The sequence below is a fragment of the Pteronotus mesoamericanus genome, unplaced genomic scaffold (assembly GCF_021234165.1).
Source record: "Pteronotus mesoamericanus isolate MK-2021 breed Mesoamerican mustached bat unplaced genomic scaffold, CSHL_Meso_final contig_42, whole genome shotgun sequence".
In the NCBI taxonomy this organism is placed as follows: Eukaryota; Metazoa; Chordata; class Mammalia; order Chiroptera; family Mormoopidae; genus Pteronotus; species Pteronotus mesoamericanus.
This window is the reverse complement of record NW_026555157.1, coordinates 1,506,772-1,526,675: the sequence shown is the minus strand read 5'-3', so window position 1 is coordinate 1,526,675 and position 19,904 is coordinate 1,506,772. Positions and strand designations below refer to the sequence as shown.

Below are 19,904 nucleotides of genomic sequence, written 5' to 3'. Positions count from 1 at the left end.
AAACCTACTGAGTTCACCTTTGGCAAAGACACCCATTGCATCATACACATCGCTACTAAGAACTTAGAATGCAGTGTGTTTATAGCCCTGTGACGGCTGCATGTGGAATGGGTCACTGGAGATGAGGACCTCCAGGGACATAGAATTCCTGAAGCAGAAACGGATACTCTGAGCCACCACTTAAGAGCTAGAAGAGAGGAGTTCACTGAGGTGGCTAAGGAATAAAAGCAGATATTGGCTTGACAAGCACTCTAGTATTCAGAACTATAAATAAGAATAAAACCAGCATAGCATCTGATAAAATGTACTGCTGAGTTTTCACCATTTAAATAAGAAATCAGTTCATTGAGAGACTAACAACCAAATACTATGTTGGGATTCTGAGTCTCAAAAACCAAATGAAGATGACATTATTAAGACCATCAAGAAAATTTGAATGTGGACTGAGAATTAGGTTAACACCAAAAATATTATTACTTTGCTAGAAGTAAAAATGGCATTGTGGTTATATAAGCAAATGTCTGTGTTTTTTTTAAATACAGACTAAATATATAGGCACAATATGACATGTTCTCTGGGGCTCGCTTTAAAATGCTTCAGCAAAGCTAGAGGAAAGTATAATAAATGAAGGTATTATTTAAAATGTTAATGTTATATCTGGGTGAAAAGTAGCTCTTTGAAACTGCACTTTCATGTAAGTTTCAAATTTTTCATGATAAAAAATATTTAGTCAGTCTAGCATCATTATTATCCTCAATGAACATTTAATGAGCCACCAGAATTACGATTCCTAGGTCCAAAAAGATGTAGAAGACATAGTTCCTATCCCTCAAAAGCACTAATAACCTGCCCAGGGAAACTGGGCATACACAAAGATCAACAATATACGTTAGATGGCATATACTCAATGCCTTGTATAGGTAGTAAGTAGAACAGTTCAGAAGAGATATCAAATGTTGTGCAGGTTCAGAAAGTAGGACTTCAAACTTACTACAAAGCTATCATAATCAAGAGAGAATGGTATTGGAATAACAATAGACATAAAGATCATTGAAATAGAACTGAGAGTACAAAGTAAGCCCTAATATTATGGACAACTGATTCTCAACAAGGTGCCAAGAAAATTCAATACGGCACTTGGAAAACTTGATATCAATTTGCAAAAATATGAAGTTGGACCTCTCTCTCTATATATATATATTTCGCAATATATACAAAATTTAACTGAAAGTGGATCAAACACCTAAACATAAGAGCTAAAAGTATAAAACTTTTCAAAGAAACCATAGTGGTGGTTACCAGAGGCAAAGGGGTGGGGCAGGTAGAAGAGGGTAAAGAGGCAATAAATGGTGATGGAAGGAAGCTTGACTGTGGGTGGTGAACACACAATATAATATACAGATGAATATTATAGAACTATACACTTGAAACCTATATACTTTTATTAAACAATGTCACACCAATAAATTCAATAAAAAATTTTTTTTAAAACCAATAAAAAAAGAAAATTTAGGAGTAAATCTTTGTGAACTTAGACAATGCTTAGATAAGGCTTAGATAATGGTTTCTTAGATATGACACTAAAAGCACAAATGACAAAAGAAAAATTAGATAAACTGTATTCCATCAAAATTAAAAAACTTTTGTGCTTCAAAGTACATTGTCAAGAAAGTGAAAAGACAATCAAAAGAATGGGAAAAAATATTTGAAATCATTTATCTCATAAGGAACTTGTATCCAGAATATATATATTTAAAAAACTCTTACAACTCAAAATTAAAAACACAAATATTTCAATTTTGAAATGACTACCAGATTTCAATATACATTCCTCCAAAGAAGATACTATAGCCAACAATGACCAATAAGCACATGAAAAGATGGTTAACTGTTCAACATCGTTAGTCATTAGGGAAATGCAAGCCAAAACCACAATGAAATTCCACTTTATATAAACTGGAAGAACCAAAACCAAAAATATGACAATAACAAGTATCAACAAGTGATGTGAAAAAGTTGGAGCCCTCATACATGCTATTGAGAATGTAAATGTTGCAGCCACTCTGAAAAACAGTTTGGCAGTTCCTTAGGAAGTTAAAGTAATACAGATATCAAAGGGTGCAGCAATTTCACTCCTAGGTATTTACCCAAGAGAACTGAGAACAGATTTTCTTAGGTAAAACTTGTACATGAATGTTCAAAAACAGCATTATTAATAATGGCCAAAAAGCGGAAACAACCCAAATATCCAGAATAGGCAAATCCATAGAGACATAAAGTAGATTAGCTGTTGCCAGGGATCTAGTGAGAAGGAGGTGCAAGTGCACAGGAAGTGACTGCTAATGGGTACAGAGTTTCTTTGTGGGTCTGGTTGATAAAAATGTGCTGTAATTAGAAAGTAATGATGGGTACATAACCTATGAATATATTTAAAAAATCAACAAACGATACACTTTGAGAGGGTGAATTTTAGGGTATGTGAATTACATCTCAATAAAGCTGCTTTAAAAAAAACTATATATAGCAGAAACTTTTATTTACTTTTCATTTTATTGATTATGCTATTTCAGTTGTCCCGTTTTTTCCTCCCCTTTATTCCCCTGTACCCTGCATCCCCCTTCCCACCAGCATTCCCTTCTCCCCACTTAGTTCATGTCCATGGGTTGTACATATAAGTTATTTGGCTTCTCCATTTCCTATGCTATTCTTAACCTCCCTGTATCTATTTTGTACCTACCATTTATGCTTCTTATTCTGTGTACCTTTTCCCCCATTCTCCCCCTCCTCCCTGCTGATAACCCTCCATGTTATCTCTATTTCTGTGATCCTGTTCTAGTTGTTTGTTTAGTTTGTGTTTTTGTTCTTTAGTTCACTTGTTGATAGTTGTGTTTGTTGTCATTTTACTGTTCATAGTTTTTGATCTTCTTCTTTTTCTTAGGCAAGTCCCTTTAACATTTCATATAATAATGGCTTGGTGATGATGAACTCCTTTAACTTGGCCTTATCTGGGAAGCACTTTGTCTGTCCCTTCATTCTAAATGATAGCTTTGCTGGATAAAGTAATCTTGGATGTAGGTCCTTGCCTTTCATGACTTTGAATACTTCTTGCAGCCCCTTCTTGCCTGCAGGTTTCTTTTGAGAAATCAGCTGATAGTCTTATGGGAACTCCTTCACAGGTGACTCCTTTTCTCCTGCTGTTTTTAAGATTCTCTCCTTATCTTTAATCTTGGGTAATGCAATTATGATATGTCTGGGTGTGTTCCTATTTGGGCCCAGCTTCTTTGGCACTTTCTGAGCTTCCTGGACTTCCTGGAAGCCTTATTTCCTTGGCTAGTTTGGGGAATGTTTCCTTCATTATTTTTTTCTAATAAGTTTTCAATTTCTTGGAATGTTTAAAGTTGTCCCAGAGGTTCCTAAGCCTCTCCTCATTGTTTTTTGAATTTTTGTTTCTTCATTCTATTCTGGTTGAATGTTCATTTCTTCCTTCTGTCTCAAATCATTGATTTGAGTCCTGGTTTCCTTCCCTTCACTGTTAGTTCCCTATATATCTTTCTTTATTTCACTTTGAAGAGCCTTCACTTCTTCCCTTATTTTGTGTCCGTACTCAACCATTTTTGTGAGCATCCTGATTACCAGTGTTTTGAACTGTGAACTTTGCATCTGACAGGTTGTCTATCTCCTCGTTGCTTAGTTCTTTTTCTGGAGTCTGTTCTTTCATTTGGGCCATAATTCTTTGACTCAGCGCACCTGTTATTTTGTAAGGGGTGAAGCCTTAGGCATTCACCACGGTAGGGCAACCCACGTTGCTCAGTTTACCCACACTTGAACGTGGGACCACCCGGTCCTCCAGCTGCTGCCTTGCCACATGTCCTCTCTGCCCCAACTGTCCAAATCCACCCCTCCTACCAGTCTGGATGAATGTTTCCTCTTTAACTCCTTGGTTGTTGAACTTCCATACAGTTCGATTTTCTGGCAGTTTTGGTTATTTTTTGTTTTTAAATTTGTTGTAGTCCTTCTTTTGGTTGTGCAAGGAAGCAAAGTGTATCTACCTATGCCTCCGTCTTGTTCAGAAGTCCTATAGTAGAAACTTTTAAAAATTAGACTATGATAAGGATGTAAAGGAAGATTTGGACAGGTAGTGAAGAAAGTAGGGAAGGTGTTCCAGTGAAGGAAAATAGCATGAATCTGGGCTCAAATATGGAAATACACATAGCCTATTCAAGGAATAAATTATCACATTGACTATACCAGTATATTTGTACAGATAAATAATAATAAATAATGCTGTAGATACTTACAGATAGGAAAAATGATAGATTTACACAAGGCAATACTGGACTACAGAGATTTGAACTATTGGGTTGGACAAAAAGTTCATTTGGTTTTTTCTGTAACATGGTTCTAGTAGCACTTAATTGTCTTTAACTTCACTCAAAACAATTTTGTTAGATTGTATTGTAACAGCTGTCATATCAGCATGCATTAAAAAAAACTCATCAAAACTGGTGAATTTTTGTGTAGCCATTTTAAATATTGAAAATGGAAGGAAATAAGTAACATTTTCAGTATATTATGCTTTATTATTTCAAGAAATGTACAAATGCATCTGAAATGCAAAAAAATGATTTGCACAGTGTATGGAGAAGGTGCTGTGACTGATCGATCATGTCAAAAGCAGTTTGCGAAATTTCACACTGGAGAGTTCTCGCTGGAAGATGCTCCATAGTCGGTTAGACTAGTTGAAGTTGATAATAATCAAATCAAGACATTAATTGAGAACAATCAACATTATACTACATGGGAGACAGCCAACATACTCAAAATGTCCAAATCAATAAAGTTATTGGTGAAAATAAAATGTGTGTCTTTAATTTCACAGATAAAACTAAGCAAACTTTTTGGCCAACCCAATGTAAACCAAACCTATCTAGTGAAATTCTAATACAGTGGAACTTCAGTTCTTGAACTTACTTAGTTCCAGAAGGCTGTTCAAAAAGAGATTCGTTCAAAAACCAAATCAGTTCTTCCTATTATAAATAATGTAAATTGAATTAATCAGTTCCAGATCCCCAAATGATTCCCTATTTTAACCTTTCTTATGTAATGTACTGTTTAATCTAAAAATAAACATTTTATTAAAAACAAAAAGACATTAAGTGTAAATGAAAATTTAACAAAAAGCAAATGAAATGTATAGTAAAAAAATGAAAGTATAGGTACACACTAGAACTTACCTTTAATGTTGACAGCTATTGATGACTGAACGTGGAGAGGAGGGATGGAGGGATGTTACTGTTTAGAAGGGGAGTCCCCTTCCGTAAAAACATCAGATTGCTCTTCTTCCAGAATTCTTTCTCTCTGCTTCACTAGAACTTGCTGCAGGCTCACTGGGACTCTGTCTCACTAAAATCCTATCCAATAATGTTTGTTTTTGCCAGTGTGTTAATATTTGCCTGAAGTGAAACTCTGCATTGTCATTGAACAAGTGTATTATGTGGTTTGCTACTTCTTTGTCAGGATGATATTTCTCAATAAAACTTTGCAATTCTCCCCATTTCCCAAGAGTTTCTTTGATTAGTGACATAGCAATACTTATCCTCCCTTCCCTATTCTCTACCTCTTCCATCACAAATTGCACAATTTAAGTTTGAGAACAAAGGCTCCACTTCACCGGCATGAAAGGGTTGTTGGGTAGAGCACCAAAGCTTTGTCCAACAACAGAGACATTTTTTCTGTGAACAATTTGGTAAATTGTTCGAGATGGGAGACATTCGAGAACCCAGGTTTGACTGTACATGCTAATTGATATTCTTAGGTAAAATACAGGAAATCCAGAAGATATGCTTTTTTATTTTATATTGACATAAGCAAAACTAAATATAACCACTTCCAGGAAGTACCTCTGGCTTCTATTCTGAAGGTTAGAAACCAAATATCAAATAAAGCACTAAACAAATCTTAACTTTTGATATTAAACTTACCAGATCTTCAGGAGTTGCCCGATGAACTGTTAGATCATTCACAGTATTCTGAAAAAAAGATGAACTTTTTTTAAAGAAAAAGCTTTCTTACAAAATATTAGCATTTACTGGATTTTTAAAAGTAGGATTTCAAGGTTATTCACTTTTTCCCTGGCTGGTGTCGCTCAGTAGATTTGAGTGCCAGCCAGCAAATCCAAAAGTCGCTGGTTTGACTCCCAGTCAGGGCACGTGCCTGGGTTGTGGGCCAGGTCCTCAGTTGGGGGCCCAAGAGGCAACCTATCAATGTATTTCTCGCACATCAGTATTTCCCTCCCGCTCTTTATCTCTTCCTTTCCTTCTCTCTAAAAGTAAATAAATAAAATCTATAAAAAAAAAAGTTATTCACTTTGCTTGGGTAATTTTCTTACAGGAAAAATTCTCTTTAGACTAGATTAAAAAACTATTTGAAATCAGTTTTAGTTTGTTTTTCATCACACTGTTTTTCCTTTTTTTTTAATGGCATAATTTATTTTTTTAATTAATTTATTTTTTCAAATACATTTGTCTCTGCCTACCCCCTACCACTTTCCCTTGCTGTTTTTCCTTTTTTAATTTATATGCCATAGATGTCTCAGTTAAAAGACTATATTTAATTAGGCATGCTACTCTGCAAGAAACTTTTCTTTGAAGAGTTAAGAGGCCTGGTCATCACATTTTAGCAGGATGACGTTTCCACTTTAAATTGAAATATTAATACAATTATTGTATATTTTTACATTATATATAATAAATATATTTATTTAAATTAAAGTAAAACACTAGTTTGTTATTCAAACTTCTTAACCATATTTTTTCACATCCTTCAGAAAGTTATATCACACCTATTAACAGTTATTGTTCATCTGTATGTCTTTAGGCGTGAGTATGTACTGGATTTGAAAACGAATTCAAATTCCTGGGACCAAAAAGTCTTTATTTTCGGGAACCAGTACTCTCAATTTAAATATTAATATAGATTACTTGTAGGTGTCTTGTAGAAAATAACAGACTATTAAGTGTCTTACAGAAAATAAGGACTAAATTCAACAAGCAGGTATACATTTTATTAAAAACAATGAATAAAAGACGGTAGTATATAATTCAAATAAGTATAAGCTAAAGTTGTAGTTTTCAAACTACAGTTTGAAATGAGGCACTGCTAAAAACTCCTAAAACATAAACTGTGATCACTGCAGAGAGGTTCAATTTGTGACCATTTAAACACCTCAAGTATAGAACCTATCCTAATAAGAGATGGAGTTTGTATAATTTCACAAAATGCGAATAGTCACATAAGTAAAAAGGCACAAACTCAACAAGAGAGAGCTACCACACTGCACAACTCAAGGAGGTACCATTAATATCTTAATCTATGTAAATAATACTCTCTTGGAATTGAGCAGAGCACAAGCTAGACAGCTACAAATAGCAGTCCTGCAATTAGGCCCTTTCCAAAATGACCTTTGCCACTTTGTTACACAGATTTGGTAAGGCAGGAAATAAAACAACTTCGAGTTTTAGTCCTAAGAGAAATATAGAGAACTGAGCCTGGCGAAATAGCAGCTGGTATATTCAAAGACAACTTTTTGGCCATATTTTGTATTTACGTCAAGGCTTTCTATGCTAAAACTACTGCTCCTTTCATAGTCATTTAGAAAATATACACTGTAAGATCATGAAGATTATTTTTCATAGTCATAATAGAATTGAGGCATATAAGTAAGTGATATGTTGGAATTAGTTCTCATGGAAGAAAATATAATTTCATTATTAATATTGCCACTTAAAACAATTTTCTTTTAAAATTATCTATAAATCTAATTTACAAGCCATTTTAAAAAAATCTCTCACTGTTTTTACCAAAACAGTATCATTCAGTTTATCTCTCTTCCTTCATTTAACATTCACTCCAAATGACTTACAACTACTTTCAAGTTCAGTCTATTGTCGAAAAACATATTTTTCCAGCACTGGAGATAAAAAGTAAGTGAGAAAGGTTCTGATGCAGTTTCAAATGATGGGTTTCAATTATGTTTTCAGCAATAGCAGTATATCAGAATAAAAATTGAACTTCCCTAAATAACCACTCTGAAGGGGATAATATTTATGTTATCGTGTGCATTTTTTTCCTTCCATCAGTTTCATTACCTTAGAATCACACCCTTATAAAAAATACTTCATAGCCAATAAGATAGCAACAAAGCAAATTTAAACACGGAAATCTCTCTGTTCCACTTTCAAAGTCCATCAGTTTGCTCAGGATAACTGGCTAAGATGATCAGTCACAATGCAGAAGATTCCAAGTCTAAAAGAATCCCTGAGTTCCAAACTAGAAAGCAAAGTCATCTAAAGTCTGATGATCCAGCCCTGGACCATGTGGCTCTGTTGGCTGGGAGTTTGATTCTCGGTCAGGGTACACATCTAGGTTGCAGGTTCAATCCTTGGTTGGGCACACTGACGTTTCTCTGTCTCTGTCTCTGTCTCTCTCTCCCTCTGTCTCTCTCTGTCTCTCTCTGTCTCTCTCTTTCTCTCTCTCTCACACACCCTCCCAATGAACATATTTTAAAAAATTAAATTAAAATAAAATAAATAAAATAAAATAAAATAAAATGTCTCATGATCCACATGGTCCAAACCGAAGTACCTGGCTGCAGAAGACAAAAATACCCTTGATAATACCAGGCAGTATCCAGGGTAGGAGCCATGGATCATGTCTCAGATACCTAAGACTTGTCTTTATCTTAAGAGAAACTTTGTACTACAAGTGACCAGCCTCTAGAGATGAGAGACAAACAATTTGAGCAGTAAGAGAGCAAGGATCATCCACATTTTCAGCCAAAAAAATGCCTCATGTGATTATGGCGTCACTGGTTGCTATGGAGAAATATAAAAAATGACCCCCAAAATTCAGATGTCAGGGACACAAGTTAGCTACGGTGGTCTTCTTAAAGCAGTGAGTTCTCAAAGTATAGGTGGGAGGACTTCTTAAAAACACATTACCCAACCCCGTAAGATCCCAGCTCTTCAAAAGAAGTAGAGGGTACATCCTCAATTCCTGTATTTTAAAAAACACTCCCCAAAGGATTCTGCTCTTCCCACTGAGACTTAGGAGGTAACATGCCCATAAACCCATGCCACCCCATTACATGCCAAGCCCCCACTCAGAGCACTGTTCTGACTGACTAGGGCCTGTGAGCCCACCTATTCCTCCAAAGTAATGTTACTTCCCCCAATGAGGCCCACTCCAAGACACATCCTAATTGAAATGGCAAATATCAAAGACAAACAGAGAATCCTAAAGCAAGCAAGGGAGAAAAAAGTAACAACATATAAGGGAGCCCCAGTACGGCTAGCAGCTGACTTCTCAACAAAAACACTGCAAGCCAGAAGGGAATGGCAAGAAATAGTCCAAGTATTGAAAAGCAAAGGCCTGCAACCAAGACTGCCCTACCCAGCAAGGCTCTCAATTAAAATTGAAGGCAAAATAAGGAGTTTCCCAGGCAAAAGAAGGCTGAAAGGATACACCTCCACCAAACCAGCACTGCAATATATGCTAAAGGGACTGCTTTAAGATGAAGAAAAAATTTCTATGAACACCCAGTTCCTTTTAGAGTTGCCAATACTTGATATTACCAGTATTTTTAATACTCATTAATCTGATTGTGACAATGATGTTATTTTTATTGTTCCTTTACTATTTGTTGAAACTAAACCTGTTTTAGTATATTTCTTGCCTATTTCTATTATTTAAAAAAAAAACTAAATGACTTTTTCGTAGTCTTATCCATTTATTGATTAAAGGTTTGTAGAACTTTTTTCCAAAGAAAAACAAAAACATAAAACCTATTAACCATGTTTTAGATGTGTTGCAAATACTCTTCTATTATAACTCTTGTGCTTTAACTTTTTTTATATGTATATTACTATATAGTTAAATGTTTAATATAGTCATATTGTTACTATTTACTTTATAGCTTCTGGGTTTGAATATTTTACTTCAGGTCATGAAAAATATTAGTTATATTTTCTCCTAAAACTCCTTAGATTCTACATATTGCTTTTTAACTCACCTGAATATTTCTTGTATAATGTGTGAAACAGGGCTATATTTGTTTTATTTCAAGTAATAGTGGTCCATGCACTTTATTTGTTAAATAAGCCTTATTTTACCCATTGATTTTAAATATCAACTTAATCATATATTGTTAGACAGATATATACGCTTGTCTCTAGAATACTCATTATATTTCATTGATTTACTTGATTATTTCTGTGCTGGTGTAATGTTAGTTTAATTGATGAGACTTTATAATGGTTTTAAATTTTTTTAATATTTTATAATTTACTTTGACATTTAAAAAAATAAAATCAATCTGCATTTAAGAAAGAAAGAAAGAGAGAGAGATGGAACTCCTACCTTTTGTGACAACATGGATAGAACTGGAGAATATTAAGCTAAGCGAAATAAGCCAGTTGATGAAAGACAATTACCATATGATCTCACCTATAAGTGGACTCTATTCAACAAAATAAACTATCGAACAAAATAAACCACAGGCCAGGAAACATGGAGCAGAGTAAAGGTGACTCCAGGGGATGGGGAAAGAGGATAATGGTGGAATGAAGGGGAAGGGACTAGACAAAGAACATGTATGAATGGCCCATGGACACAGACAGGAGAGTGGGAATTGACTGTGGGAGTGGGGTGGGTGGAGGGGGTTAAGGGGTAAAAACTGAGACAACTGTAATAGAATAAACATGATTTATAAATTTGAAAGCACATAAATAAATAAATAAATAAATGTTACGTTTCTTCTTATCCCACCTATACTTACATCCCATTCTTGCTTCACTGGCATCTTCTTCTTCTTTACTTTCAGTGCTTTCCTTCCTCCTCCCCGGGGACTGTAACGATTCACTCTGACAAATGACATCTAGGAGTAAAAATCATATCAAATTTTTAAAATATTTTTAAAAACTAGTCACTAAGCAACACTATAAGGGAAAAAGAGATCTAGGAAAATAAATTTTACAACATCAGAAGAAACATTTAAGCATAATGAAAGGAACAAACTATCAAAATACTTGGTTCTTTCATTTCACAGTTAATAGAAAATTGTGATAATTAACTGGAAACTATGATAAAAACAGGGTTTTAAAGCAATAATTTGTTTATTTGCTTAATTAAAAAAAACTCTAGGAATGCAGATATTATGAAGTAAAGCGGAGCACTGAGACAGTAGTCATAAGGTTTGCCATCAGTTATATAAATTCATAATTAATATAGAAAATGTCAGTCACCTACTAACAGTATGAATGCAAGAGGAGCAGAACAGAAGAGAAAGGGCATTCTCTTTTAAGCACTCTAACACTCAAATCACTATTAGCTACATATGCGCTCACTGTAAATAAAGGTGTCTAAATTTTAGAGAACAGATAAGTTACAATACCATTTCTAGTATATTTTTCACATAATACTAAATGAGGGTGATTATTGATACTAAACTGGAATTTGGAAATGGCCAACATTTGCTCAGCACTCTTAAACTAGTAATACTGGACTAAACATTATATTTACAAAATTATAAAAAGTCTCATAATCCCTGAACACTAGGACAAGATTCCTATTCTAGAACTTCTTTATAAACCTAAATAATTACAGAACTTTCCACCTGACCCCCTTACTCCAAAATTATCCTAAAACAAAGACTCTAGTATTTTTCTTAAGTACATTTTTAAAAAATCATTTAGTCTACTGTAATGAAGATGCCTAAGTGCAAGCGTTTCCCAAGAGTTTGCCCTCAGTCCTCTTTGCTCTCTGTCCTATCACTAATCAATAATACACTCCTTGAACATGGTATCTTATTTTAGGGTTTATAACCCAGTTAAGGAGATAAATCACATACAACTTAGAAAATAACATTTCAAGACTTCCGGCCAAGATGGAGGTGTAGGTAAATACACTTTGCCTCTTTGCAGAACCAAAAGAAGGATAACAACAAATTTAAAAACAAAAAATAACCAGAACTGCCAGAAAAATCAAACTGTATGGAAGTCCGACAACCAAGGAGATAAAGAAGAAACATTCGTCCAGACCGGTAGACAGGCTGGAGGCAGGCAGCCAAGGCAGAGAGGACACGTGACAAGGCAGCAGCTGGACGATCAGGCAGGCGAGGCTGCAGCTGGTGAACGAGGTGGTCCCACATTTGCGTACAGAAAAACGGTGAACAGCTTGGGAGTGAGACAGGTCATGCAACCGAGGGTTCCAGTGCAGGAAAAGAAAGCCTCCAAACCTCTAGAGGTAAAAACCTGTGCAGTTTGTGGTGGCAGGAGAAACTCCCAGCCTCACAGGAGAGTTTCTTGGAGAGACCCACAGGGTCCTAGAACATACACTAACCCATGCACCCGGGAATCAGCACTAGAAGGGCCCAATTTGGGTAGCAGGGGAAGTGATTGAAATCTGGCCCAGAGTCAAGCAAGTGGCATTGTACCCTCTCAGACCCCTTCCCCACCCACAGTGTCACAACGGAGCGACCTGGGTTGCCTGCCCTGGCAAACACCTAAGGCTCTGCCCTTCCCAATAAAACATGCCCACTGAGGCAAAGAAATATGGCCCAAATGAAAGAACATACCAAAACTCCAGAAAAAGAACTAAATGAAGAGGAGATAGACAATCTGTCAGATGCACAGTTCAAAATACTGGTAATCTGGTTGCTCACTGAACTGATTAAATATGGTTGCAAAATGGAGGAAAAAGTGAAAGCTAGACAAAGTAAAATAAAGAAAAATATACACGGAACCAACAGTAAAGGGAAGGAAACCAGGACTGAAATCAATGATAAGGAGCAGAAGGAAGAGATAAACATTCAGTCAGAATAGAATAAAGAAACAAGAATTCAAAAAAATGAGGAGAGGCTTAGGAACCTCTCGGATAACTTTAAAACGTTCCAACATCCGAATCATAGGGGTGCCAGAAGGAGAGAAGGAAGACCAAGGACTTGAAAACTTATTAGAAAAAATAATGAAGGAGAACTTCCCTAATCTGGCCAAGGAAATAGACTTCTGGGAAGTCCAGGAAGCTCAGAGAGTCCCAAAGAAGTTGGACCCAAGGAAGCACACACCAAGGCACATCATAATTACATTACCCAAGACTAAAGATAAGGAGAGAATCTTAAAAGTAGCAAGAGAAAAGGAGTCACCTAATAAGGAGTTCCCATGAGACTATCACCTGATTTCTCAAAAGAAACCTTGCAGGAAAGAAGGGACTGGCAAGAAGTATTCAAAGTCATGAAAGGCAAGGACCTACATCCAAGATTACTCTATCCAGCAAAGCTATCATTTAGAATGAAAGGTCAGACAAAGTGCTTCCCAGATAAAGCCAAGTTAAAGGAGTTCATCATCACCGAGCCATTATTATATGAAATGTTAAAGGGACTTGCCTAAGAAAAAGAAGAAGATCAAAAACTATGAACAGTAAAATGACAACAAACACAACTATCAACAAGTGAACCTTAAAAAAACAAAAGAAAGAAAAAAACTAAGCAAACTAGAACAGGAACAGAATCATAGAAATGGAAATCAGAGGGGAGGGGGAGGGAGAGAATGGGGGGAAAGGTACATGGAATAAGCAGTATAAATAGTAGGTACAAAATAGATACGGAGAGGTTAAGAATAGTATAAGAAATGGAGGAGCCAAAGAACTTATACGTACCACCCATGGACTTGAACTAAGGTGGGGAGAATGCTGGGGGAAGGGGCGGTGCAGGGTGAATGGAAATAAAGGGGAAAAAAATGGGACAAATTGTAATAGCATGATCAATAAAATATGTATTTTTAAAAATCAAATTGGTGGGTGAAGGGGATATAAGGGGACTAAATGATAATTGGAAAAAATATAATAAAAATTAAATTTTAAAAAATAAAAATAAAATAACATTTCAGTTTTATGATGCTGCTAGCGCTGTCGGTGATGGCGGTGACGGCGGTGATGCTGCCGGTGGCGGCGGTGATGAGGGCAATAGCTAACGCATACTGAGTGCTTTCTACAAACCAGGCGCCGCCCTGATCTCTTCCCACATCGTGCCTCCTTTAATCCTCACAATAATTCCATGAAGTATTTACTATTTATTACTCATTTTAAAGATGAGAGAACTAAAGGACAAAGAGTTAACCAACTTTGAAAGGTAACACAGTAAGTGACAGAGTCATAAATACCATTTTATAAAATAGGAATGAAAGAGAATTCCAAACAAACCCTTATGTTATGGTCAGTTTAACTTCAACAAGGGTGCCAAGAAACAATTCAATGGGGAAAGAACAATCTTTTCAACAAACAGTGCTCGAACAACTGGATATCTTTATGAAAAAAAAAAAAGAAGTAGGACCCCTATCTCACAACATATATAAAAATTATTTGAAATGGACCAAAGACTTAAATGTAAGAGCTAAAAGTATAAAAACCTAGAAAAAAACATGAACCTTGGGTTAAGGAATGTTTCCTTAGGTTTGATGCTAAAAGCACAAGCAACCAGGAAAAAAATAAATTGGACTACATCAAAATTAAAAAGTTTTGTGCTCCATGAATAAAGTCAAAAGACAACCAAAGGAATGGAAGAAAAATATCTGCAAATCATGTATCTCATAAGGAACATGTATCCCAAATGTATAGAGGACTCTTAAAACTCAACAATAAAAATTCAAATAATCCATTTCCAAAATAGCTAAGGGATTTGAATAGACATTTCTCCAAAGAAGATATTACAAATGGTCAATATGCATGTGAAAAGATGTTCAACATAATTAGTCATTAGGAAATTGGAAATCAAAACCATAATGAGACCTCACGCCCAGTAAAATGGTTATAAAATTATTTCCAAAAAGATGGAAATAACAAGCATTGGAAAGAATGTGGAGAAACTGGAATCCTCATATATTGCTAGTGGGAATGTAAAATGGAGTAGCCACTTTAGAGAACAGTTTGACAGTTCCTGAAAAATATTAAACATTGAGTTACCACATGACCCAGCAATTCTAGTCCTAGAATTGCAAACATATGTTCACACAAAAGCTTGTACATGAATATGTATAGCAGACAAAAAATGGAAATATTCAAAATCTTCGATGAAGGATAAATTTGAATAAACGAAATATGGTATATTCATACAATGGAATATTATTTGGCAATATAAGGAAAGCAGTAATGATATATCCTATGACATGGATGAACCTTGAGAGTACTATGCTAAGAGAAAGAAGCCAGACACCAAAGGTCATATACTGTATGATTCCATTTATAAGAAATATCCAGGATATACAAATCCATAGAAACATAAAGTAGATTAGTGGTTGGCAGTGTCTGAAGGGAGAAGTGAATGGAGAATGACTGATAACAGACACAGGGTTTCTTTGTGGGGTGATGAAAATGTCCTGGAATTAGACAGTGGCGATGGTGGCACTACTCTATGAATACAGTAGTCCTCCCTTACTGGGAGATACATTCCTAGACCCCAGTGGATGGCTGAAACCACATACAGTACCAAACCCTATGTGTACTACGTTTTCTCCTATACATACATACCTATGATAAAGTTTAATTTAGAAATTAGGCACAGAAAGAGATAAACAACAATAACTAATAATAAAATAATTATAACAATATACTGTAACGAGAGTTATGTAAATGTTCTCTCTCAAAATATCTAGAAGTTTCCATTTAATATTTTCAGACTGTGGTTCACCACGGGTAACTGAAACCTAGAAAGTGAAACCATGAATAAAACAGACGGCTGTACACTAAAAACCTCTGAATTATACACTTTACAGGGGTAAATTTTATGGTATGTGAGTTACATCCCAATAAAGCTGTCATAAAAGAAGATGTGGGAAAAATGTAACAGTTGTTCAAAAAAGGATTCAAGTGTTATTTTACTCTTTGACCACTTAGAGCTTCACTTATTCTATAGAAACAAAAGAGAATCATGAAATAAGAGTAAATCTATCTGATGAATTATGCATGCATTAAAATTATTATATACATCCATTAAAAGAATATTAATGACACAAGAAAACACAAAAAGAGTATAGAAAGCTGAATATAGAACTGCATGTATAGTATATTCTCAATGATGTAAATGTAGGTATTATACTCTGTCTTACAAGAAAAAGCAACAGATTCTCTCCTGCTGGCCTTGAAAAAGCAAACTGCCATGTTATGAAGGGCCATGTGGCAGGAAACCCAAAGACCTGTGGGCAGCCTCCAGCAGAAAGTCAGTTAGAAGCCAAAACCCCTCGGTCATACAGCGAAATGAATTCTGCCAACAACCTGAGTGACGTGAACCTGGCAGCCCAAGTTGAGGCTCCAGAGGAAACTGCAGACCACCAACACCTTAATCAAAACTTTGTGAGACCCTGCACAGTGTCTAGTTAAATCGTGTTCGAACTCCTGACCCACATGTCTAGTTAAATCGTGTTCAAACTCCTGACCCACGTGAACTATAGGATAAAAAATGAATACTATTTTAAGCCACTAAATTAGTGGTCATTTGTTACACAGCATAGGAAACTAACATACTGGTCAACTTTAAATCCCAGCCTGTGTACGGTAAAACCCAGAAAAAATTCTGGATTTCCTTTCCCCAACCTTCATAAAGGAGAGGCATACTGCACCACTTCTATTTAGTAAGCTCCAGTTACACTTCGAACTTTTGCAGCACGGGGACCACCTTTGCACTGGAAAGTGTCATCCTGAATGTCACCAATAATGGTGACCTCATTTTTCTTAACCAATGATCAGACTTTGTGGTCTTCTAACCAAAAGATTTTGTGCCACTTACAGAAACCAGGTGTCATAAGAGAGCTATAGTTCACATGCTGACATGTGAGATGAGATATTCTGATGTTTTACAGTGCTAAGGAGTCAAATAATTAGCACAATATAGAAAATCTAAAATATTAATAGCTTCCTAATTACTAGAAGCATTGCTCCCTTCTTATTTCTCAGGTCTTTCCAGCTCTACAGACGACCACTCCTGGAAGTCCTTGGTTTCCACAATACTCCTCCTCCTGGTTTCTCTCCTTCTCTTTTCTCCGTTTTTTTGCAGGCTCTGTTGGCCCCTCCTCAGATACCACAAATCAAGATCTTCACCCAGTTCTGTCCCAGTCCTCTTGTCTTCTCACTGGAGACCATATTGCTTCATCCTGTACCTGTTTTTGAGAGCCTACCACATGCCAGGCCCTGGCTGGACACTAGAGATACAATAGTAAACAAGTGTAATGTGGTGCCAGTTCTCATGGAGCTTAGTTTCTAGATCACATCTTCCCTCACTGATCGCACCCTCTCCTTTGCAAAGTTATGAATGCACTGGGCACACAAACATAGTGTGAAATGAAATGACTCACAAATCAAGAATTCATCTTTCCTCAAAACATCAAATGCTCATTTCCAACTGCCTTCTGTACACATCTCCCAACTATCTCAAATACAATAGAGTCAAAATACAGGTTATTTTCCATGCCCTCTTCATTGCCAGTCTCTGGTTCTTGATATTTGATTGGCTTGCTTAATAAATGTCTGCTGAATTCAGCTCAGCCAACAAAATTACCACCCTTCTTGTTGCTCCTCTTCCCTTAGCATTACCTTCTCTTCCTCCGTGTCACATAGCTAATCAGATGCCCAAATCTATTCTTTCTCAGAGATACTTCCCTTATCTGTCCCTCCCTCTTCATCTCTACTACAAATGATTTTGTCCAGGCTCTCATTACTCCTCCTAATTGATCTTCCTTTCACTCATTCACTCACTCACTCCATCATCCACATATTATTTTGGTTAGAGTGTTGTCCCCACATGCCAAGGTTGTAGGTTCAATCCCCTGACAGGGCACATAGAAGAATCAACAAATACTTGGAAGGCACATGCCAAGAGCCAGTCACGAAATACAGCAAGAAAGTAGAGTAGTCTGCACCCTCACAGAGCTTAGAGGTTTTCAGACCACAATTAAATGAATAAATGTAATAAAAGGGAAATGTACAAAGTAAACTCAGTGTCATGGAAATACCTCATTGCACACAGTAAGAAAAGCCTGCCTCTTCCCTCAAATTGCCCCCAAAATGTTTAAGCTAAGAGCTAAAGTATCAATAAAAGTTAGAAGCTGGTGAAAGAATGCTGGGGGCCAGAGGGAGAGGTGGCTTTAAAAGGTTGTGATAAGTTCAGTTTGACTAACAGACTTGCAATGATGAGAGCCTAGAAAGGGAATGAAAAAAAAAAGACCAGATCACGAACTTGCAAGAAAGTCATTTAAGGATTTTAAGCAAGAGTTATGATGGAATTTAGCAAATCCACTCTGGCTGGTAGAAAATTGATCAAAGGAAAACAAGACCTCTTTCCAAACACTATTCCTTCAATTGCTTTTACCCTGATAAATACTACAGTACAGCTCAAAAGATTTTAATAGCTCTCCCACCGCAAAGAAGACTCCAACTCGGCTTGGCACTCTGAGCCTCTCTCCCCCATCCCTGTCCCTTCCTCCCCGCATGGCCTGGCCTGGATGACCTTTCTTTCCAGTCTTTTCCCTCTCAAATCTCCCACACATCCTAAAACAAGATTTCGCTTTCATATAAAGTTCTAACCATTCTTTACGCACTGTTTGGAACACCCTTTCGGACTTTCATTCCCTTCTCTACCGGGTTAACTCCAAGTCACTCCTCAAAACTCACTCTAGCGGCCTCTCCTCCTGATAAACCCTGACCATCCCATCGAATTAAGTAACCCTCCCGGCCCCTGAATACGCTGGCTAGTGTTTCTTTCTCTTTCTAGACTGTAAATTCCTTGGAAGCTATAAGAGAGTGCCTCTGATTTCTAGCTCTGTGCTAAAGCGCCCAAAAGCGGTGCCTGAGACACAAACGCACCCAGACACGCCTCCTGAAACGCACAGACACTCCTAAAACGCAGAGTCGCGGGTGCGCTTTCCGTAGTAATGATCCTCTACCAGGGCCACTACTGCTGGACTGTAGCCGGGTCCCTAAGACTCGGCGAGGGTGAAGGCTGAAGGACTCCACCCCGTCATCACAACCTGCTTTGCCGTTTCCTGACTGCTGGGTTCCGCGACCAAACACTTCAGGCACCAGAACAGCACAGCCCGCCACAGATAAACGCAGCGGGTGCTTCCGGGATGTTGCCTAGGTTACGGGAGTCCCGCCCACTCCTATGCGTATATCCGGCAAGGCCCTTGCGCAGGCGCCTCCCGCCGTTTATCTCGAATTGTGGGACCGAAAGTTCCTCCTCTTGCTTGCTTTCGTTCCTTGTTCCCCCCACGCAGGGTTTCTGGCAAAGCTTTGGAGGTTGGCATATAGCCTTAGTCAGTTTCTTGTGAATTCTCTAAAAGAAAGATGTTCCACTCCACAAGATTCACACTTACTTGCTTTCACCTCTATTTATAAATGTTTATTACCAATGTGCCAGAGACTATGCTACATTTAACAGGCCTAAAAACAGACAAGGTCCCTGTCCACAGGACGCAAACAGCTATCAGTGACACAATGTAAAATTAAAACTGTGGCAAGTGCTAAGAAGTAGGCATATTAAATAGGTACTAAGCTTAAAAGAATATTTGAATTACCCAGAAAAGCTGAAAGCAGAGGGAGCCACATATGCAAACATGTGTGACAGGTGCAAAGCATGGAGAAATATTGAGTATGTTTGGAGTTCAGAGAAGAGTAGAAGTGTGGCATGAGAGAAGCTGCCCTAATATGCTGGAGTCAGGACAGGCAGCACTGTGCAGGCCATGTTAAGGACTTCACAAAGCAGTCATCAAAAACAGAGTTGATTTGCCCCAATAAGACAAGTTCCTTTAACCCCTGGTTTTCTAATGTTAAGACACACCCATACATGGACCAGCAAATACATGTTC

At 37.0% G+C, this 19,904-nt stretch overlaps 1 protein-coding gene across 1 annotated transcript in view; it reads right to left on the bottom strand.

Annotated features, from left to right (window-relative positions):
- Positions 1-19,169, bottom strand: part of SPICE1 (spindle and centriole associated protein 1) — a 62,231-nt gene extending 43,062 nt beyond the window's left edge. Inside the window, exons 1-3 of the mRNA XM_054577302.1 lie at positions 18,904-19,169; positions 10,835-10,933; positions 5,982-6,029 (exon numbers count right to left, since the gene is read on the bottom strand). Of these exons, the coding sequence (XP_054433277.1) occupies positions 5,982-6,029; positions 10,835-10,933 (147 nt within the window). The 5' untranslated portion in view covers positions 18,904-19,169. The remainder of the gene's footprint in view (positions 1-5,981; positions 6,030-10,834; positions 10,934-18,903) is intronic.
- Positions 19,170-19,904: the final 735 nt, after the last annotated feature.